Source organism: Tubulanus polymorphus, chromosome 8 (genome assembly GCF_964204645.1).
Source record: "Tubulanus polymorphus chromosome 8, tnTubPoly1.2, whole genome shotgun sequence".
NCBI classification, from domain to species: Eukaryota; Metazoa; Nemertea; class Palaeonemertea; order Tubulaniformes; family Tubulanidae; genus Tubulanus; species Tubulanus polymorphus.
In genome coordinates, this window is record NC_134032.1 from 3285319 (window position 1) to 3308728 (window position 23410).

At 41.2% G+C, this 23410-nt stretch overlaps 2 protein-coding genes across 5 annotated transcripts; both read left to right on the forward strand.

The window, feature by feature from the left end:
• Positions 1–7045: 7045 nt before the first annotated feature.
• On the forward strand, positions 7046–10389 carry LOC141910032 (uncharacterized). Its single transcript, XM_074800722.1, has 3 exons — positions 7046–7778; positions 8533–8606; positions 10279–10389. The coding sequence occupies exons 1-3, from the start codon at positions 7046–7048 to the stop codon at positions 10387–10389; spliced, it is 918 nt and encodes a 305-aa protein (XP_074656823.1).
• Positions 10390–11997: 1608 nt separating this feature from the next.
• On the forward strand, positions 11998–20834 carry LOC141909702 (uncharacterized). 4 transcript variants are annotated; one of them, XM_074800285.1, is made up of 10 exons: positions 11998–12087; positions 14087–14179; positions 14501–14632; positions 15746–15883; positions 16057–16112; positions 16232–16418; positions 17894–18022; positions 18384–18530; positions 18800–18858; positions 20405–20834. In XM_074800285.1, the coding sequence occupies exons 2-10, from the start codon at positions 14095–14097 to the stop codon at positions 20546–20548; spliced, it is 1077 nt and encodes a 358-aa protein (XP_074656386.1). In that variant the 5' UTR covers positions 11998–12087; positions 14087–14094; the 3' UTR covers positions 20549–20834. The 4 variants fall into 4 exon arrangements, with proteins under 4 accessions (XP_074656386.1, XP_074656389.1, XP_074656387.1 ...); XM_074800288.1 differs by lacking the exon at positions 20405–20834 and adding an exon at positions 19580–20387; XM_074800286.1 differs by having other exon boundaries at positions 12009–12091.
• The last annotated feature ends 2576 nt before the right edge of the window (positions 20835–23410 follow it).

A 23410-nucleotide genomic window follows, 5' to 3' on the forward strand; every position in this document is an offset into this window, starting at 1 on the left:
GTCATAAACGTCATCAGCACCCCATGAAGGAGTGTGATGGCCGGCAAACCTATCTAAATTCAGAGACTCACTGTCATGAAAGTAATACGCAGTACAATTTTCCTCAGGTCCAAAATAATCGTCAACTGAATCAGCTAGCATGTCGCCCTGATCAAATGACATGTCAAATATATCCTCCCTATCGTCCTCAAAATAATCATCATCATCATCAAAAATATAATTATCAATTACCGGACTGTCATTATCATAACTATGATAACCCGAATATGTGTCATCCCACCAATAATCACTCCTTATTAACGAGTCCGGCGAGGGCTCAGTTGACCATTCATTGCGCGACCCCACCCTTATCGGTCCATAGGATGAGGTCTCCGGTCGTTTCCCTGACCAAATGTTCGATTAACCCGTTGGGAATCACACCCAAGATTCTGTGACCGAAACTGACCCCTACCAGAATTTTGGGGACGGCGATTATCACGCTGAAATGCGTCCCGGTTTGGCGAGACCCGTGACCTTTGTTGGTCGTAACGCCACGTCGGGCAATTCCTGGCGTAATGACCAGGGGCGTGACATTGAAAGCACACCACCTGGCCATCCTGTGACCTTTGTGACGGGCGGCTTTCGCTATAAAATGTGGCTCTATCATTCCGCTGAGTACGGGTAGACTTCTGGATGTCCATAATTTGGCGGAACATGTCCCGTAACTCAGTCATAACGTCACCCATCGCTTTATTTGGTTCGGTCCCAATTTGCGATACCTTGGGAGAAGACAGAGCTTTACGTTGTTCGATATGCTCCGCCATTCTGGCTGCCTCCCATGCATCCCTAAATGTCGTCGGACGCTGTGACAACAGGTAGACAGAGATGTCAGGGCGAGAGTTGTTAATTAGTAACATCTTTTTCTGGTGGTCCGAAAATTTCAAACTCGAGGCCACACGATCGATCTCTTCCGCAAACCTATCGACCGGTTGTGTCTCCCCCTGTCGCATCGTCGTCAAAGCCGACTCCTTGACCAAAGCCCACGAGGTGGGGCTAAATCGCGCGCAAAACGCACGGACAATATTTTCCCAGGGAGTGACAACTTTGCCACCGGCCGCATCGGTTCCCTGATCAATTCGAAGATCATTAAATAAGATTAGGGCCGGGCCAGCCATAAACCAATACAACTGTTTCTTTTAAGCGTCATCGTTCCAACCCCTTAGATCGGCCAAACGGTCAAATCCTTTGAACCAATCAGAGACGCACTGGTCGTCTCGTCCCGTAAATTTAGGGAGCAAAGAGAAATTCATGAACGCCGTGGCTGTGTCCACCTGTTCGCGAAGGCCAGAGAGGGCCTGCAGAACAGTGTCGTTGCTTACAGCGGATCGTTCCCGTGAGCCACCCGCACCGTACGTCGTCTCCCCTCCAGTCGACATTGTATATCTTTAAACGAATACTAATCTTAAATAACATTTTAAAAATGTCCAACCCAAAAAACAGATGTAGGTTCGATTCCCCATCCTGGCTGGACGGTTTTGGCAATTCACAAGGTGGAGGGTTCGAACCCCTCAATGGCTGTAGTGCAGCCCCATCGGTGTCGACCTGCATGGCGAGTGGGTTAGAATCCCACAGAGGTCCCCGACACTCCTCCGGTATTACACATGAGCGTGCAGTGGTGGGTTCGAATCCCACGACGGCTCTCGAAGTTCCTCCGGAATCTCAAATGGTCGTGCACTTCGCGGGTTCGAATTCCGCAATGTCTCAACAGGGACGACCGGTGTTGGCAGTGGGTTCGAATCCCACAATGGTTCCCGAAACTCCACCGGAATTTCAAATGGTTTCGTTTGAGGTGGGTTCGACTCCCACAATAGCTTTTCGAATGTTGGGTTGGTTGTAGCGCGGCGCTTCTTAGAAAATGCGTTCTTCGCACGACAATGTGAGCATATAAAAATGTATACCATTTGAACAACAATTAATTACTAATGCAAAAGTTTCCGGCACAACTGAACAGTATGGGTTTCGGCACCAGTGATACGCCAATATCCCGGGTTTCGGCACCAGTGATACACCGGTCACAATCCTCTCTTTAATCGTTATCTATAAAATACTTGAGTAAGGCCCTGGCGAGAGAACGTGTCCGTGCACAAATCCGAATGAAAAAATTGAAATACCGGATGATAATATTGAAGATAATATATTTTATTTACCTTGAACCTGAAAATGATTTTCCTAATCCCTATATTATGAATCCCTATCGTTCCGAAGCTTCTCCTGTCCTGCTGTCGACACTCGTCTTACTAAGGTACAGATTCTCCCGATTGACTGCTCTCTCAAGATGCGGGTCCCTTTTATAGAAAGAATCGGTATTCTTAAAATACCGACTCTCCCACTCGACTTTTGGCAAGGAGCAGCAACCTTACTGTCATGACTGTTTTGGTCATATAGAATTTGGCCTTAATGATTCGCTGTTCTAAAATTATTTTCAAAACTGATTTGCTAAACTAACTTTTTTCTTCCAACCCTCCTGTCATGACGCGTTGTGATTTACTCACTCCTTGCTAGTCGTTGTTGAGAGATCAGCTATTGTCTGTGAATTACCAACGAGCGCATACAGACAACAGAAACTTCAGACAGCTAGTTTTAACATTTAACTCAAATTAATTTTTCTAAAACATTAGCGATTATTAACAATTTGTTCTTTAACAACATCTAGATTACTCAAATTAAATATCTTTTCAAAACTTTGTTTTCTTTTCTAATTACAGTACAAATTCATTGTTTCTTTTTTAAATATTATAATTAACTACGATTCAGAATACATTGTGATTGATTATCAATTCTTAGATTATTTGAAATACTATACTAACTATATTATCTACAATTTAACTAATTCTATTTTAATACAGGATAAGCAAAACAACCACATCTTCCTAAACTTCCGGTTTTTCCTTTTACGGAAATTAGCCGGGAATATCATCAAGTAACAGCGTGATCCCTTCACGAGCCTCATTATAAATACACTCCATTGTCCCGACCCAACCAAATATGGTTCCAACTATTTAAAAGTTTTATATAAAGATTTTCTGAATGTTTGCCAGATCTCACAGCAGAAGAACCGAGAAAGAATTGTTGTTTATAGACTGATTTATGGTTTGCGTTGGTAGATGAAAGCATCAAACAAGAACTTTCGTAATTCTTACTACTAGTACGTTCTTGTCTGACGGCTTTAACGTAACCCCCACGCATACGGAAACAACATTAAGAACATTTCTAAATACTACGAAACATTTTCAAATACTACGAAAATCTAGCTGTGGATCACTATAGACGTAAATTCTCTAGCGAGGAGGTGCCTTCTTTCTTGCCGAACGACTTCTACGATTTGATCATTTTTTCGCACGTTCTCTATTACTTCGACGATCCGGCGGAATGTCTGGAAGTGTCGCTTTATAAGTTAACTAACGAGTGTGGACGAGTTTTCCTGAGCTCATCGACGAAGACCTATTATTTCAGCATCACTCGAGAAATCAAAGCCCTCACCGATGACGGTTCATCGCCCATTCCCTGCGGACTAGTTGAAATAGATGAACACCTACGCGCTGAAGCTGCTAAGATGAAAGCGGTTTCGCGCTCGACCGACGAGGGCGCGATTTCTGGTGCACCTAGCTCTGAAACCGGTCAGATCGTGCCTCAACGAACAGGACGCAGCCATTCGTAGAATGGGTGATGCGATACTGACGTTCATCGCGGGTCGGGATATCGATACCTTACTGGAAACATCGCGCGCACAACTTCAGATTATCATCCGTAAATACGTCGTCTATAATTATGGATTCCCGATGTTGCCTATAACCCTCGAACACTTTTTATTGGCCAGAAACGTCTGAGGAACTGACGCACGTTTAAATACCGTATATTCGTGGGTCCAAGGACTGACTCTCAAATATACGTTGATCCATCGAATAAACCTGACCGGGCCCGTACCGAGCGAACCCTTGAATTTTCAAAGTACCCTTCTATCAATCGCTGGGGTCAGAAAATTCGGTTCAAGATTTTTTTTGAGATTTAGAAATAGGTTCCCTGTTTTTTATCTTTGGAAATTGTAATCCAATAATATGTAGAAATTAAAATGGATATTTTTTACTTATCCTTATAATTAAAAACCGGAAGACACGATGCTTCAGCCTCTCTTTCTTTAGGGACCATCGTCGGGTGTTGGGTATATAGTATTTTCTTGATTCCGATCGCGGATACAAAAATGACGCGTTCTATGTCAAACAAATCGTTATTTCTCTCTGCTTATATACATGCAGGTCTATATGCGAATAGTTTTGTCAAATAAAATGTCATGGAATACAATTCTATACATTTCACCTTTTTGTTGTTGTGATTGAGTTTTTATTGGCGGATTTCCAAATAGCCAGAACCTGATATTCATTTCATAATGCGACGATTGACCCTCCAAATGTAACGTGGCTCTGCCCTGTCTGTCCGGGGGGCACTCCACCAACCAGCACAAACTAGGGGTCCAGGGACACCATGCCCACTTGGGAAGTGGTTCCAAATGCTCAACAATCTAACAATTTCAATATTCAACACCCCCTGGTGACCATATTCAAAACCCAATGACCTCGAAACTCACCACAATCATAGAACATGTCATGAACTACAACTTTGCAATTGATCATGGTAACAAAATATGCCTAGGTACCAATATAATAAGGAAATACTAAGTTATTCTACTATTCAACGCCCCCTGGTGACCATATAGAAAAACTTATGTCCTTAAAACTCGCAACAATCATAGATGATGTCATGAGCTACAACTTTCCAATTGATTGTGGTTACAAAATATGCTTAGGTACGAATATAATAAAGAAATGCTAAGATATTGCATTATTCAACGCCCCCTGGTGGCCATATACAAAATCCAATGACCTTGAAACTCACCACAATCATAGAACACGTTATGAGCTACAACTTTCTAGATGATTGTGGTAACAAAATACGCTTAGGTATCAATATAATGTGGAAAAACTTTTTCCCACTTTTGAAATTTTTAAATTTGATGGCCGCCAATTGCATCATAATTGGCTGATGAAAAATACCTGTCTCAGGTATTAAACATCCCTTTCCAAAGAATACCCATCACAAATTGCAATAAGAAATGGTAAACCAGTAGGAAGCTACAGGACTCAGGATTCGGGCCAAAATTAACATTTTTGGGCACTGAAAAGGTCATAGGACGGCCATCTTGAGTCTGATCGACCTAATTTTTGTAATGCTGATGAACCCTGGAGGGATTCACATATATCCGAAAGATCAAGCTAATTGATCAAAGCGTCTTCAAAATTTCCCTCAAAAAGTTCAAAAATGTGTAAAAAGTGCTGATTTTGGCGAACAGCAATGGCAGTCGGGCATCTTGATTCTGACAGGGCCAGTTTTTGGGCTGAAGATGGGTCTAGGGTAGATACATGTGTAACCCAAATATCAAGACGTTACCTTGAAGCATCTTCAAAACTTCCCAAAATAACTGGATTCCGTCTACGGACGGACGGACGACGGACGAAAAGTGAACGCAATAGCCCGCTGGGACTAAAGTCCCAAGTGGGCAAAAAAAAGAAAGAACAACCTGCGGGAACGCATATATACTATATATTTCAGTGGTTGCCTGAAAGGCGGCCGCCAACAAACTAACCCCATTCCCGCCAAAACTTCGAAATATATACGTTACATGAAGGTGGCAGCACCGAACGGAGGCTGTTGAATAAACTGCCGAATAAAGAAACGGCAACTGAGATAAGAACACTCAGGCTATAAACAACACAACAGGGCTCAGTTTCACAAAACAAAAATTTAACTCAAATTTTTGGTGTAATTGCCATTGGTTACTTTATGTTTTCTTTCGCGCACTCCTTGACAAACCAGGAAGTAAAATATACATGCATCAACGACCTTGATAATATCGCGCATGAAAAAAGTGTCTGTGTAACCGAAACTAAGTATTAATCCATAGTTCAATTAGGGTCGAATCCCGCAGTAGACAATAATAATTATTTTGTCATTCAACTCAAGAAAAGAGTCGACTTAAGCAGCCAAAGGGAATTTATTATCAATCCTCATATAGGCCTGCAAAGAAACCATCGACATAATAGGGATGTTGTAGCGAAAAAATGTTTTTTTAAGCCGGCCTCTGCTAAATAAAAAGTTTCGGTCCCCAATTTCCTTAACAAAAAATGACATTGGTCGGTGTTCTTATCTGTTACTAATACTTGCATTTCGAAAGATAAACCGTACTTACCCGGAATGATGTTACCAATTCTATATGTCAACGTTAGATCGTTCACGCGTTGAGTTTTAATTGCGCCCCTCTTCTCGTTCCGTGCTACAAAAAAACTTCCAACTTCCGCTTCCAACTTCAATGGCCGGATCAGTCGGTCTTGGGTTCCGTTAGTGAAAACCATGATAACGTTCAAAGGTTCAAATATGTGAACAACACTGCTGTTTACGACAGTTCATTACTTCTTAGTTTAGACCTTGAGGGTCTAATTACGCCTCAAGATGTTTCGTCATTGATGTTGGTAAAACGCAAAACTGCATGCATTTTGCGAGCGGTAAGAAATTTTGCTGCTAAAATTCCCAGGCTGGGTATGACAGCTATAAAATCCAAATATCTTTTACCAGAGGAATTAAATGATGCAGAGATGTGTTTAATTGTAAATGCGCAACGGGAATCGTACCCGAGCGAGTATAATTCGCTGCATCAAGGCATAGTAGCTATAAGAGTAGGTTACGTTGTCTCGATCCATTCATAGATGGTTCCTGTATAAGAGTCGGGGGTAGGATACGTAACGCGCCCTATATTCCAAATGAAGCAAAGCATTAATTATTACTCCCATTTGGTCACCATACGAATCTAATCGTGAAACGTGAACATTTATTGTCATTGCATTCTGGGCCTGAACATGTCATAGCGTCTGTACGACAAAAGTATTGGCCTATCAAGGCTCGAATTGTGGTGAAATCAGTCATTCGCAAATGTTTTACTTGTTGGCCACGAACGGCAATGCCTAAGATACCTTTTATGTCTGATTTACCGGACTTTCGTTTAACTGCGTATTCTCGCCCATTTGAATATACAGGAGTTGATTACCTTGGACCTCTGTTGATAAAAAGAGATCGTTCTGTTATTAAACGATGGGTTTGTCTATTCACTTGCCTTGTGACTCGGTCAGTTCACCCTGAATTAGCAGATTCCCTCGAAACTGATAGTTTCATGTTGGTTCTACGTAGTTTTATTGGTAGACGTGGTACGCCTAGGGAGTTGTATAAAGACAATGGAACCAATTTCATTGGTGCTGAAAGGGAATTAAAGTCTTGTCTTTCAGAATGGAATCAGTCATTCATATCAAATTTTTTAGTAGAAAAAGGCACGAAGTGGATTTTCATGCCGCCCAACGCGCCTCACTTCGGTGGCGTATGGGAACGTTTAGTAAGGTCGGTTAAGAGAGCTTTGAAGTCATTACATGGGGAGCAATGTATCTGTGAAACTGTATTACGTACTACCCAGGGTGCCATTAACAGTAGACCCCTTACATATAACAGCTCAGACCCGAACGATCTAACACCAATAACCCCTAATCATTTTCTCGATGGTGGAGCATCTTCAATAGTCTCATTTGGTAAGTTTGAAAACAGAGAGATCAATAGCCGTAAAAGGTGGCGGCAGTGTCAGGTTCTGGCGGACCGTGTGTGGAGACGATGGATCATTGAATACTTGCCTTCCCTCACTGTAAGAGGTAAGTGGACTGATGAAACCTCTAATGTAAAAATTGGAGATTTAGTAATTATCGTTGATAAGAATATCCCAAGGGGACAATGGTCGTTAGGTAGGGAAACAAATACTATACCCGGTAAGGATGGACGAGTAAGAGCCCTTAAGGTCAAAACATGAGGTTCTGAGTACATACCTGTATCTAAAATTTGTGTATTAGAGGAAATATCGCTGATTGAATTATTATCAAAATTATTATTAGATAATAACCGTATCATGGGTACATGTGCTGTCACACGAGTGACTAAGCGTTGTTTAATTTTGCCAACATTTGTATTGTTGCCAAGGAGGTGCTATGTTAGAAATTAGCTTTAATTTATAATTAGATTAGTAAATGATTTTGTCATATAAGAAATTATTCATTAGCTATGGTTTTGTATTTGTTATGATTTGTAATTTCATACTTTCTTTGTGTTTTTTACACTCTGCAAGTTTTGATATGGATTATAGATTTATGAGTTGTGCATTTCCGTGTAGGCGAATGCCTTATATCATGCCTTAACGGCTCAGTAACTTTTGGCTTATATAATGTTTGATCAGAAATCTGTGTATTCAGTGTCAGCTCTACATGTCGCACAGTGAACATGAAATTGTGAGTAGCCGGTCTTTAAATATGATTATACATGTATCAGTTATTTCAAATGCTATAATTTGTGGTACATGATGTAAAATGAGCATAATTATTGTTGCTGTAATGTTTGTTTGTTTATTCTTTGTAGCAAACCGTGAATACATAATAAATAATGTGTTTGAAACGTTCGCTGTAGTTAGTCTAGATCGTTGCCAGTCGCCTGTCAGCCAAGGGACGACAGCATCCACCAATACCTTCATAAACAGATTATCCCTCTCCTTAGTCCATAGTAGAGCCATTTTCGCCGTTTGAATTCACTGGAATATCATGTTACCACATCACTGAAAATTAGTCCCCACTTCAGTGCCATTTTGCCTTTTGTTTTACCATAAAACTTGTCAAAAGTTCATAAAACTTTCATATTCGCTCACAAATGCCAGTTAGCCCTAAGTGGTAAATAGCTTCTCATATTCCATGCAATATCCAAATTACATATTTCATATGCAAAACTCCAAACGCGTGTGGTATTTTTATGGTGGCTAATAAGGGCCATAGCGTAAAATTTCTGGTATGTAAATGAGGGCGCCAGAACGCCAAAACGAAAAAAAAACGTCCAATTTTCTCTGAAAGTTCGTTTTGGCGCGCCAAAACAAAGAAAATTCCATTTTGGCGACCCCGCCAAAACGAACTTTCATTTTGGCACCCCCGCCAAAACGAACTTTCGTTTTGGCGCTCCCGCTAAAACAACGAAAAACGTCAAATTTTCTCTGAAAATTCGTTTTGGCGCGCCAAAACAAGGAATATTCCGTTTAGGCGCGGTTATTTCCGTTTTGGCGCCCCCGCCAAAACAAGCATTCAACCACAGTAAAATTATTTTTCAATTTGGCGCGTTGATCTTGTGTGTAATTTGCATAAATTTGCATATATAGAATTATTTTACGTATATATAAATTTATTTTGTGTGGTTTAAAGTTCGTTTTGGCGGGGGCGCCAAAATGGAATTTTCTTTGTTTTGGCGCGCCAAAACGAACTTTCAGAGAAATTTCGACGTTTTTCGTTGTTTTGGCGGAGGCGCCACAACGAAAGTTAGTTTTGGCGGGGGTGCCAAAATGAAAGTTCGTTTTGGCGGGGGCGACAAAACGGAATATTCTTTGTTATTATGAAAATTTGACGTTTTTATTCGTTTTGGCGTTCTGGCGTTCTGGCGCCCTCATTTACATACCAGGAGTTTTACGCTATGGCCCGTTTGAGAGCTACTTTGGAAAGAAGTTGAAGAAGAAAACGCAGACGGCGACAACCTAATTATCAGTACGCGCTGATAATAAAAATGCATTAAAGAAAACTCATCGTCTTAAAATAGGGTGGAAACATTACAACGATTTGCAGAAACTATTTGAACTGGTTCAGCCAGCAAAAGGTGGTGGGACACACTCAGTGGGTGTTGATAAAGAATGCTCCAAAGCAGACCTAATAAGGATTTGCTGTGACGTGTTTTTTTCCTGGCGGTACCTCAGCTGCTCATAGATAATCCCTCCTTCACTGGTTCAGAGATTACAGATAATCTTTGAATAGTCAGGAAATGCATTTACGATTAATGAATGCATATCTGAGCAGCTCACCGTGACTCAAGTTCCCAGAATATATCTGCATACAAAGGTAAGAGAAATACTTATATTGTATAGCCCTATTGAATAATTAACTGCGGAATTATTTTTTAACATGCTTTTATATTTGAACTCTCTGGTAGCCAAAACTTGGGCCAATCAAAATCTTGATGGCCGATCGGTGGCCATTGTTGTGTGAATCTGCGCTTTAAAAATTTCAAAAGGAAATTGTGAGAGCACCTTGAACAATTGTCTTGAGATTTAAGACGTTAGTTTTTTATGATTTCTAGATCAGAGAACAATCGGAAACTGAGAGCACGACTGACTCTCAATTAGCCACAGCGGAGAACAACAAGCGGTTCAGCGGAGGACTCCACGGAACCAAAAGTAATGGAAAATGAAATTGACGAAGAACGTGGCTTGAATGCGACCGACGATATTGAAGAATTTCTCCAATTAGACCTATTCCAGTAGCCAGACACACCAACAATTCGATTTCGTATTCGAAAATTCAGCTAATGATGTGGCCATCGTGGAACAACCTATTCCAGATATAAACTATCTGAGTGCGTTTGAAGACCATGTGCTTATAATCTATAAGCCTAGTACCTAGGTCAAATATCATTAATGATACGATACCTGCATTTACAGATGAGACTATATTGAACACAATGATAAGTGTACGTATGGTACTTCCAAATGGAGATTTGGAAGCTGGTGAAGGTTGTGGCGTTTTTGAATATGAGTGGTAATGATGAAATGGTGCCCTTGCTTCGCCATGATTATGGCTCAGATAACTGGCAATCGGTGGCTAGAATACTTGTTGCGGGTTATAAGCATTGTCATGGCTATTTCCCTATTTTCTTAGCAAGACCATTTATTGAATTGATACTTTTTGATCATGTGTCAAACCTTTTTGAGTCGATCGAATCATTTCTGAATTAAATGTCCGCCTTAGAATCAGTTGTTATTAAAAGGGCTTTGGATAATTTCGATGACGATAAAAACGATTGCGATGAAATCATAGAAATTCTAGGGGGGGATACGATTGTAGGAAAATTCCCAACAAGGAAAATTTTCACACGTTGATCAGTGAGATCAGCAACAAAGAGCTAATTCAGAAAACTTTGTTTATTGTTGACAGTATAAAGGTCGTAGTCCGAGGCAATTTCGGGACAACGCGCGACCAGTTCACTAAAATGTACGAAGAATTAAAACCGATAGCCAAAAAAATTGTAAATGCTTTTTCGTTCCCAGAAAATATGAGGCCATTGGAGTCTTCAGTTACTACGTATCTACGTATCGTTATATCGGCTCTCTTGACACGAAAGAGCAGCAGAGATTTTTTCGCGATTTTGTGCTGTCTCCGACCTCTGCAATACACCTGTTATAAAGGTTTTATTCAATCAGATGCCAAATGGGCTTACAAGGGCTCAATTTGGCTGAACGTGTACTAAAATGCTGGAGCTATATATGAAATTGCCGACTGTTGCTCACACTCGACAATTTAGCCACTCAATAATTCTCATTAACTACTCCAGATCCGATTTTAATATATAAACTACCTACATTGACCTTATGCTGATATGTTTTCGTTGTTTACACTTTCCGGACCATATCTTAAGTTCATTGTGCTAAAATTGCCTCTGATGAATAATATGGTAATAGTCTACTGTCTATCCCAAATGCGATTGCCAACCATCATTGAGCCATAGAATTATAAAACACTCGCAGTACAACCAAAGCTGCAGGTTGTGCCTCTTTTGTAAAAACACCTGCATTTTGAAAATCAGACGGATTTCAGAGCTATGTAAATTCGCGTCGTCGACGAAGAAGAAAAATATGTCCCGAACAAAACGCAGTTGTTTCTACATTTGCAGTTGCCATACAATGGCTTTCCACATAAATTCATGTTAGTTTTGTACATTGTCAATATTCAAACATACAATAGATCCACGGAGATTCATTCTAAGTCTGTTCACGCCTGATTAAATATTATGCAATTCGTAAAATGAATAAAACAGTTCAGTTTCCGAAGGGAAGTTGTTGTGTTTTGCAGTGTTGAGAAACAGTGACGTCTTACAAGCTACAAATTTAGGGCAAGTACGGCATAGACTAGAGTTATAGTTTCATCATGGGCTCAACGAACAGTTTTAGAATTTGCGAGTCCACGGTTTTATAGACTAGGAGCCAGTTTGGTAGACTATGAATCAGTTCAATAGATTATGAGTCAGTTTCATAGACAAGGAGTCAGTTTCATAGACTATCAGTCAGTCTCATAGACTAGGAGTCAGTTTCATATACTAGGAATCATTTTGATTCACTATTAAAGTCAGCGTCATTGATTGGAGTTAGTTCCATAGACAAGAAGTCAGTTTCATAAACTTGGAGTCTGTTTCATAGACTAAGACTCAGTTCCATAGACTAGGAGTCGGTTTCTTAAAATTGGAGTCAGTTTTATAGACTACGAGGCTTGTATTTGACTATAGAAGTGAGTTTCATCGATTAAGAGTTAGTTCCAATGACAAGAAGTCAGATTCATGGGAGTCTGCGTCATAGAATAGGAGTCAGGTCGATAAACTTGTAGTGTGTTTCATGGACTAGGAGTCAGTTCCTTAGACTAGGAGTCAGTTCCATAGACTAGAGTAGAGTCAGTTCCATAGACTGGTAGTCAGTTCCATAGACTAGAGTCAGTTCCATAGACTGGGAGTCAGTTCCATAGACTAGGAGTCAGTTCCTTAGACTAGGAGTCAGTTCCATAGACTAGAGTAGAGTCAGTTCCATAGACTGGGAGTCAGTTCCATAGACTGGGAGTTAGTTCCATAGACTAGGAGTCAGTTCCATAGACTAGGAGGCAGTTCCATAGAATAGGAGTCAGTTCCATAGATTAGGAGTCAGTTCCATAGACTAGGAGTCAGTTCCATAGACTTGAGTCAGTTCCATAGACTGGAAGTCAGTTCCATAGACTAGGAGTCAGTTCCATAGACTAGGAGGCAGTTCCATACAATAGGAGTCAGTTCCATAGACTAGGAGTCAGTTCCATAGACTAGGAGTCAGTTCCATAGACTGGGAGTCAGTTCCATAAACTAGGAGTCAGTTCCATAGACTAGGAGGCAGTTCCATAGAATAGGAGTCAGTTCCATAGACTAGGAGTCAGTTCCATAGACTAGGAGGCAGTTCCATAGACTAGGAGTCAGTTCCATAGACTAGGAGTCAGTTCCATAGACTAGGAGGCAGTTCCATAGACTAGGAGTCAGTTCCATAGACTAGGAGTCAGTTCCATAGAATAGGAGTCAGTTCCATAGACTAGGAGTCAGTTCCATAGACTAGGAGTCAGTTCCATAGACTAGGAGGCAGTTCCATAGACTAGGAGTCAGTTCCATAGACTAGGAGTCAGTTCCATAGACTAGGAGTCAGTTCCATAGACTAGGAGTCAGTTCCATAGACTAGGAGGCAGTTCCATAGACTAGGGGTCAGTTCCATAAACTAGGAGGCAGCTCCATAGACTGGGAGTCAGTTCCATAGACTACGAGTCAGTTCCATAGACTAGGAGTTAGTTCCATAGGCTAGGAGTCAGTTCCATAGACTAGGAGGCAGTTCCATGGACTGGGAGGCAGTTCCATTGACTAGGAGTGAGTTCCATAAACTAGGAGTCAGTTCCATAGGCTAGGAGACAGTTCCATGGACTAGGAGTCAGTTCCATGGACTAGGAGTCAGTTCCATAGACTAGGAGTCAGTTCCATAGACTAGGAGTTAGTTCCATAGACTAGGAGGCAGTTCCATAGACTAGGAGTCAGTTCCATGGACTAGGAGTCAGTTCCATAGACTAGGAGTCAGTTCCATGGACTAGGAGTCCGTTTCATAGACTATTGGAGCCTGAGACTCAATTCTATAAGCGATTTTCAAATACTAAAATAGTCATTGACGTTTAGATTCCGCGGACACAGGTTGTCTATGTTCTCCCAATAGACACCACATTGTCTCTATTGACAATGGGGATACTTCCTAATTTCGCAGTTAATATATCGAACATTTTAAATTATTTTAAGCTAACGAACTAGTCTGTTTTTGTTTCGTTAGTAGAATTTTTACTTGTAGTTTCAGACATGGACTATTATCTAACCTTTGGAATCACGCTACTGATGATGTCGTATGTGACGTCATGCGCCACACCGGCCCAGAATAACAACAGTAAGTATCAAATGATCCGGAAAACATTCTTCTAGTACATCCTCTACCGGAACGGATTCGAAATTTTCGATGGAACGAACTTGCTTAAAAACTACCCAAAATGTTCGAATGACTGTCCTGAATAACTACCAGTAGTGAATTTAGAATAACTGAATTTTTGAAACTATTTGTTTGGGCGGAGGTGAGTGAATGGAGAGATAAGAAGGCATATACGTGAGTACGAGTGAAGTAGAACTTTTGAAGACGTAGTCAGAATTTTAAAGCTAGATACGATATGTTGTCAATGAAGATTGAAATATAAATCATTATCTTTATTTCCAGCTCAAAACTTTTGCACTTCGAACTCGACCAACGACTGCGGAGTGGGAGTCGATTGTGTCGATACAAAGAATTCTTATTATTGTAAATGTCAGGATGGTTTTGTGCTCAGCGCAGACCAGAAACAGTGCAAAGGTAAGCAAGCACGCAATTTCTTATACCGACAGCCCCCGTGTGCCATTAGCTATCAATCCAGGAAGCGTATTAGCCGATTGTTTGTTCCTGTTTTTGTTTATTTCTATGGATTTAGGCTGTTATTTATTTAATTGATAGATTTCGTTTGATTTGTCTTGAGTTGGTGTCCCTCACAAACGAACCACACCTACCGGGAGCGAAACAGGGGGTTCAATTCTGAAATTGGAAGTTGTTTAAATGGAAATAATTGGAAATTGTCATTCAAACAATCTTGCAACAAGCCCGAATCGACAAGTGACTCATTGGGGTGAATTTTGTTGGCTGCCTGATTTGATACATCGAGATCTTGGAAGTAACTGTACTACAAGGTTGAAGATCATTACAGTTTGGTCGTTTTCTACTTGTAAATAGTCCGATTATAGTACATTGTGATGTCGTTCTAGATAGATGTTGGTGATGAAGTCCTCTAAGTCGATTGTCCCGCGTGTTGACTAGATTGAAAAGAAACCAATTTCGAAACGCAAATTATCCATCTACACATTTAAATCAAATATGCCATACGAATGCTATACCCATTTCCATAAAATTTCCTTCCTTTTGTAGCTATCAAAAACCTAATATTTACCAGATGAAATAAGCAGGGATGAGATGCAAGATTCTTAAATTTTCAAATTTTCTTACATTGCGATTTTCCACTTTTTTCACATTTCTTTACACAAAAATCAGGTTTTTCACATTTTTTACACAAAACCTTTCAGAGGTGCCATACTAATAGATGTCTTCTTTTTCTACGTAGATTTATGCAAGAGGGAAGTTTCCAGCTTCCAGGTGCCACTTTGAAGTTGTCCCACGTGTCCCGCATTGTTGGTCAGATTTTAACATTTTTTTCAGATTGCGTAGTTTCTACAAACCGATACTTTTATTTACAATATTGATAACTATATCAAATTGGAAGGCACTCGATATCGCTGCTTTGCAGCTATATTCATTCTTATTATTTTATCATTTTTCGTTCAGTCGACATCTATGTTATTTTTCAGAGCATCAATAAACGTATTTGTTATAACAATATCTGTATAGGTTTCCGTGCTATTGTTATTTCCATTTACACAGAACTGAATTGCGCATGCGATAGCGGTTGGACGCGAGCCTCACCAGGCAAATGCTTCAAATACACTGCGTCGGGCCGGGATGAAATTCGCTCACAATTGGCCAAAATCGACAACGCAAACGAAAACGGAGTGGCCAGAAGTAAGTATGCCATACATTTTTCGGTGCAATTTTACGATTTGTTAAATCTCGTTCACTCCCGCATTTGTAATAGCTTGTACAGTGCTGGGGATAGTGATCGGAAAAGGCCGTTGCATGCCGGCCCAGGTCTTTCTGTATCGGTAAACGAACTTTTTTATCAACGCTTTTTATAGAGCTCATATCGAACTACACCAGCGCGTTTATTGGTTTTAGAAGACCGTTCAAAATGGTGAGTGTGGTGACTAATTGTAGGACTAAGACCAGGAATGAGTAGGGGGGGGGGGGGGGCTTTCGCATCCGCAGCAATCAGACTCGTCGGCTGTCCACCGTAACAACATTTTATTGCAGGCATACACAAATTGGAATTGGGGTGAACCTAACAATAGACCTGCGCCTGAAAACTGTGTTGAAATGTTTCCCAATAGTGGAAAGTGGAACGACATCAACTGCGCAGATTCGAAAGCCGTTATCGAATATTATTCCTGTAGTTGTCGTGACGGTTACGAATTAAGTGATGATAAAAAGAAATGCATCGGTACGTAGTGCGCCGTCTTCTTACTCATAACTTCTGCAGATATGAACAGATCTGCCTGATAACCCTTTAGACAATCTACTGTCTGTACCCTGCATCCCCTCAGATAGTCTGCTGTCTGTACCCTGCAACCCGTCAGACAATCTGCTGACTGTACCCTGCACCCCTTCAGACAATCTGTTGACTGTACCCTGCACCCCTTCAGACAATCTGCTGACTGTACTCTGCACCCCTTCAGACAATCTGTTGACTGTACCCTGCACCCCTTCAGACAATCTGTTGACTGTACCCTGCATCCCTTCAGACAATCTGCTGACTGTACCCTGCACCCCCTCAGACAATCTGCCGTCTGTACCCTGCACCCCTTCAGACAATCTGTTGACTGTACCCTGCACCCCTTCAGACAATCTGCTGACTGTACCCTGCACCCCCTCAGACAATCTGCCGTCTGTACCCTGCACCCCTCAGACAATCTGCTGTCTGTACCCTGCGCCCCTCAGACAATCTGCTGTCTGTACCCTGCACCCCTCAGACAATCTGCTGACTGTACTCTGCACCCCTTCAGACAATCTGTTGACTGTACCCTGCACCCCTTCAGACAATCTGTTGACTGTACCCCCCTCAGACAATCTGCTGTCTGTACCCTGCGCCCCTCAGACAATATGCTGTCTGTACCCTGCACCCCTCAGGCAATCTGCTGACTGTACCCTGCACCCCCTCAGACAATCTGCTGTCTGTACCCTGCGTCCCTCAGACAATCTGCTGTCTGTACCCTGCACCCCCTCAGGCAATCTGCTGACTGTACCTGCACCCCCTCAGACAATCTGCTGTCTGTACCCTGCACCCCTCAGACAATCTGCTGACTGTACCCTGCACCCCTTAGGACAATCTGTTGACTGTACCCTGCACCCCTTCAGACAATCTGTTGACTGTACCCTGCACCCCTTCAGACAATCTGTTGACTGTACCCTGCACCCCTTCAGACAATCTGCTGACTGTACCCTGCACCCCCTCAGACAATCTGCTGTCTGTACCCTGCACCCCTCAGACAATCTGCTGTCTGTACCCTGCGCCCCTCAGACAATCTGCTGTCTGTACCCTGCACCCCCTCAGGCAATCTGCTGACTGTACCCTGCACCCCTCAGACAATCTGCTGTCTGTACCCTGCAACCCCTCAGACAATCTGTTGTCTGTACCCTGCAACCCCTCTGACAATCTGCTGTCTGTACCCTGCGCCCCGTCAAACAATCTGCTGTCTAAACCCTGCACTCCTTCACACAACCTGCTGTCTGTACCCTGCAACCCCTCAGACAATCTGCTGTCTCTACTCTGCACCCCTTCAGACAATCTGCTGTGTGTACCCTGCAACCCTCAGATAATCCGCTGTCTGTACCCTGCACCCCCTTCGGACAATCTGCTGTCTGTACCCTGCAACCCGTCAGACAATCTGCTGTCTAACATGAAATTGTTTTTTTTAGATATAAACGAATGCGCTTTAGGGCTCGAAAAGTGTGGTCACGTGGGAACGTGCGTCAACACTGAGGGTTCCTATCGGTGTAATTGTAGCGACGGTTATGAATTAAGCGCCGACCAGAAACGATGTGACTGTAAGTTCCGTCATTCCAATCGCTCTCGTCATTATTCTCATTCCCGCTATCTTGTTCCTCTTTATTTTCTCCCTCTCTCCTCTCTCTCTCTCTCTCTCTCTCCACCTCAGGCTCTATCCCTCTCTATCCTCCCTCCTCCTCTACTCCCCTACCCTCCCCAATCCATATCCCTCTCCCCTGGCTTTCGCTAGGCAAATAATAGAGCCTTCTCAATTCTATTTTTGTTTTGCCTATACATGTTTTTACACAGCCCAGTTTTACAACAAGCATTGCCAGTCCCCTAACTTCACATTTTAATATTGTCTTAGTAAAAACACGGTGATAAAAATGCCGTTTCTATTTCTATTTCATACCAATGCAGTTTCAGCGAATGGTGGTTGGATCCCGGTGGGAAACAACAAATGTTTCAAGATTTCTGCGCTTGCTAGTACGTTCAATCGGACCAAACTTTGTCCCGGCTTTTCAATAGCTGAAATGGAGAGCTGGACTGAAAATCAAGCAGCCAGAAGTAAGTACAGAAACGAGTCGATGATGATACACCCGGGTCTCGTACGTAGAAGGCAAGTGTGCTAACAAGTAGACCAATAGAACCAGCCCAAGTTCGGTAGATATGAGCTTCTAGTTGTCCGTCGATTTACATTTTTACTTTAATAAGATCAATTTTAATAGTGACGATATTCAAATTCAAGATATCTACCGACTAACTTCGCCCAACTTCCTTTCTTTATTCGCATTGAGAAAATTGCGATTTTGAATTTTATAACCGTTTTCATTTAGGGCTCATTCCTGCAGACTACGGATCAGCGTGGCTTAATTACACTAGACCGTTTACAATGGTGAGTCTATTTCCTGGAAGTAAGTAGCGAATTGATTAACTGTTAATTATATCGATGCAAATTGATATATTTATAAAACCCTATCAATATTGATGGCTTTTTTGGTGTCCACAGTTTCCTTGACATGGTGAAAATGAATTACGATATCTGCTACTGTCCGTCACGCCTGCTCTCCGTGCGACGTTTTGGTCCGTAATTTCGTTAATTATCGGTTTATTTACCTTTATTATGCATCAATTTTTTCAGTGGGGAATTTGCGTTCAGAAAGAAACAACAATTTTTGCTTAAAATGTTTTTGTTTTCATTTATCAGCGATAGTTTACTCAGCATACACTCGCGTAATGTTGAAAAATCCGCCCTGCGGACGCTCGGAAACGTTACAGTGACGTCATGACCTGCTCATTAGCATAACAAAATACAGTAGACGGCGCCACGTGACGGGCTACAAAAGCCGTTTTTCAGCATTACGCCAGCGAATGCTACGTAAACAATCAACGATAGATAAAAACACCAAAAAAAATTATGCAAATTCATGATAAATTTCTGAATGCAAATTAATTACTGAACAAATTGATGCATAATATTCACAGATTAATTGATAATTAACGAAACTACGGACCAAAACGTCGCATGGAGAGCAGGTGTGACAGACAGTAGATGAATTATGCCACCAAGACTTTTCACAGAGAAGTAAAATGGAACAAATATTTTGGTTTTTTAGTTTTGGCGAGTTTGGCTAAAGCAGCATTTTTCAAGAAACTATTTACCCTGGATGACTAGAAACGACGCTATTTTCAAAAATCTTATAATAGCAATAATTCATGCTTTTGTTCACGAGGTTCATAAGCGTCCATTATCGTAATCGAACACACATTCATCGACAATTTCACGTCCAGTCATTTTTACTACCGGACACACCTCCCGGGAACGAAATGGGTTTTTCTTTTCTTGAAGTGGGATACCGATACCAACCGAAATATTAGGTCGGTTGGAAACGGGTAAATTCCTTTTTTTATCGAAGTGCTGGACACTTCGGTTTCGGTTTGGATGAACAACCTTCCATTCACGACCATTAATTTATGTCCGTTGCCTTAATCTAATACCGATAACTTTAACCCAGAGAGTAGAACATCATACTTCTCCGGAAGCTAGCTCAATTCTCATTATCATGCACATGACGTCGTGGTTTGTTCGCCAACCAGTCGTGGATACTTGTCGTACTATATTGAGATGATTGCTCGCAGGTCGTACATATATACTTTCTCATGTTTGGAGTTAATATGGCCACTTAAACCATGACCATAGGCAGAAACTGACCCGAACCAGACTCGTGTGAAATTTGGCCCGTGTCAAATTAAAAGGGCACATGAAGCTTGTTGGACCAATTAGCATTCACACGAAAATGCATAATTTGGCGCGGGTCTTACGTTTTGTTCGGGCTATGTTTTTCCCGTTTCAAACAAGCACGGACCTACGCTTAGTCCGGCACCTCCACGCCCGGGCGCAGGTCAGAAATTCTCGGTGATCGCGACGAATATCATTTCAGAACTACACCAACTGGAAGTGGAGAGAACCAAACAATCGGAATAATGATGAAAATTGCGTCGAAATTCAACGCTATTTCGGCGGATGGAACGATCTTCGATGCACCTCCAAACGTGTGCCTGCTGTTTGCTCGAAGGCTTGCTGATAACAAAAAAAATATGCGACCAGGCGAAAAAGCACTTTAGATAGGTTAACTATAGTTTTCTAGACTAATTCGCCCGATGAAGCTACTATACATAAATAGCGAAAACTCGTGCGGCTAATTAATTAGTTAACCTATAAAGTACTAGTAGTATCGACACCTGGTAGCCTGTCTTAATACATTTTTACCCGATTTACTTATCTTAATCCTTATGATTTAAATGAATCATACTTCATAAGAAACGGAAATAAAAGTATATCTTCCCAGCTCTGCATACATACGCTTAGTTGTTTTCTTTTTAAGAATATATCCATTTGAAGGCTGCAAAAACTAATCCATTTTACTAATCCATTGCTAACCGATATTCGTTCAGATCGCGAGTTCAGTTATTTTCAACTGGTTCCCGCGCTGCGCCCACCAGTCTATGTATTAATCAGATCAGATGCGTTGTTTCTCACCGATTATTATTGTTACCATATTTATTGCTGTGTATCAAAGTAAAATTTCATGCTCAAAATCACTTACAGCATATCAAAAAATGATGTTTAAAACATGACTACAAAATGCCTTGATCAATCACCTATGATCGGGTGGTAGGACATTCCAGATAAAAAGCGCACTCCATAGCGGCAATCAAACCCTGGCAAGGTCAAGTTCATGTTCAAATGCATTTCACGGAAAGCATGACAGGCTATGTACAGAGATCGAGAGAAAAAAACAAACATACAAAAGAAATTACAATTTCTAAACAAGCACAATTATAAAAAGAGAGAGAACATTAGCTTTCTGTGTGTGAGCAAAGCAAAGCTTCTCGCGAGCACCCAGTAAATAGTAGCAGCGGCAATTACCGTAGTTTTATTGAAGAATGTATTTTCTCTGAAACACCAGGCGTCATACCGACTTGACCGAATACGTGCGCCGTTATTCTAGTACACAGAAATTCCGCTATCGTTATTCGTAGGGGCAGCACTGGACGGTTCAGATCATCAAACAGAGCCTCGCTATTCTACTGTGGCATGCGAGGAATACAGATATCAAGTCAAACTTCGTCCATCTATAAATACCAGTTTGTCTAGAAAAATAATCGTAACAACGCGAAAGCTTGATTTCAGTAGAATATTCTTTTTAGATAATATTCTTTTATTCTTCCTTTAAGCAGTATATTGTATTGTATTAGCATCTAGACAGACTCGCTTGCCACATCAGGAATATCTAGTCAATCTGATTCTATTCCCCGAAGAATTTCAGAATAAACAGATCAATTATAACAACAGTACTAATACAGTAGACCGCACTCGCCACGGATCTCAAAGACCAATGAATTTCTCCCAATTTTATGTTTCAGCCGAAAATTCATCGCTGTAACGAGGGTGTTTCAGATAACCCGACCTGGTCTCTCTATACAAGAGACAATTAAAATGTGTACTAATTTCTGACTTTCATCGAAAACCTTTTATAATTCTGTTGATTATTATTATTATCATTATTACATATTTTCCAGAAATATGACGGTATGAATCTGCACACGCAGATTCTATGTATGTACTATACATCCAATTTTAAACTAAATCCTATCTTAAACTTCTACTTAAGGCGATCGGCAATCGATAACCGTGATACCGTGGAGTTACCGGCGATCCCCGAAACCTGGACGGAGCGCCCCTGATGTCGAACGTTTGCGAAGCTATCGTTTTGTGGCGCCCTCTTGTGGAGGACCATCTTCAATCTGTGTCGAATTACAACGGTTTATATCCAGGAATCGGAACGATTTTTTTTTTCAAACCAGGATGCTCCTTTATTGATTAAAAAATGATGGCCAAAACATGCTATTTTGTTAATTTCTTAATAAGGGTCATCGGGAAGGGTTTGTGTTGGTTTGAGCTTCGGCAGGAGGCAGTTTAACCCCGGGCCCTACAAGCAAGGATGCTTTGAGTCTGTGTACTCAAGTTGAAGAAATTTAACAATAATAGCATATAACGGCTATCATATTTGAATCTACATGTATTCTATTTGTATATATTACATCGAGTGAGAACAGAATTCCACGTTGGATAAGCGTACAAAATCAGCCAAGGCGCTGTTGGGAATCGACGGATTCGAAATGGCATCTCGGTGAAATAACCAATCCGAACTAGTTATAGCGTTGCAGGGGGGAAGACCTAGGAGTGACATGTCTGCCATGCGAGTCACGAGATGGGAACTTCAATTCACATATGACGCCCATAATTGAAGTCCAATAACTATCATGAAATGATAATCCCAAACGGTATTATCACTTGAACAAACAAACTTTTTGCCAGGTGCGGCGGGCTCAGAGACCGAAGCTAAAGTTAGTTACGATGAAATTCACATTGAATTTTTCGTAGTTGAGACGCTCAATTTATATGAAAAATTATATGAAAAATACAATAAAGACACTTTATACTGTCAACCCCCGAATACTGTCAATACCACCCAAATCGGTGCAGAACGATTTTGGCGGTATATCGAGGGGTTTTACTACATATTTCTATAGAAGTGTACATCGAGAAAACCTGGCGGTAGGCGGGGTGGCTGTTAATTGGAGGGCAGTATATCGGTGGTAGACTGCATGTATTTACAATACAGTATAGGGAAAAATTAGATGGCGGAAAAAGAGCAAAGTTCGGGGTTTCGAAATACCAATAACTGCGTGGTTATAGGGGGTAAGACGTGAAACGAGACCGTGTTTTACTATATAGAGCCGGTGCTTCAAAAATGATAAAATCCAAAATAACTGATATTGCTATTTCCCGTATAAACTGTAGTAGCGTTAATATCAATATTTCTTCTTTACGTATTTCTTCTTTACGTATCTTCTTTATCTTCTTTACGTTTAGCCTGAAT

Excerpts from the sequence above, each read along its gene's own strand:
- LOC141909702 (XM_074800285.1), top strand. The coding sequence starts at position 14,095 with ATGGACTATTATCTAACCTTTGGAATCACGCTACTGATGATGTCGTAT. Across the intron at positions 16,113-16,231 it reads TTAGAAGACCGTTCAAAATG|GCATACACAAATTGGAATTG; the intron begins GTGAGTGTGGTG and ends ATTTTATTGCAG. Across the intron at positions 18,531-18,799 it reads TGAAAATCAAGCAGCCAGAA|GGCTCATTCCTGCAGACTAC; the intron begins GTAAGTACAGAA and ends GTTTTCATTTAG.
- LOC141910032 (XM_074800722.1), top strand. The coding sequence starts at position 7,046 with ATGCCTAAGATACCTTTTATGTCTGATTTACCGGACTTTCGTTTAACT. Across the intron at positions 7,779-8,532 it reads GCCTTCCCTCACTGTAAGAG|CAAACCGTGAATACATAATA; the intron begins GTAAGTGGACTG and ends TATTCTTTGTAG. Across the intron at positions 8,607-10,278 it reads TAGATCGTTGCCAGTCGCCT|ATCAGAGAACAATCGGAAAC; the intron begins GTCAGCCAAGGG and ends TATGATTTCTAG.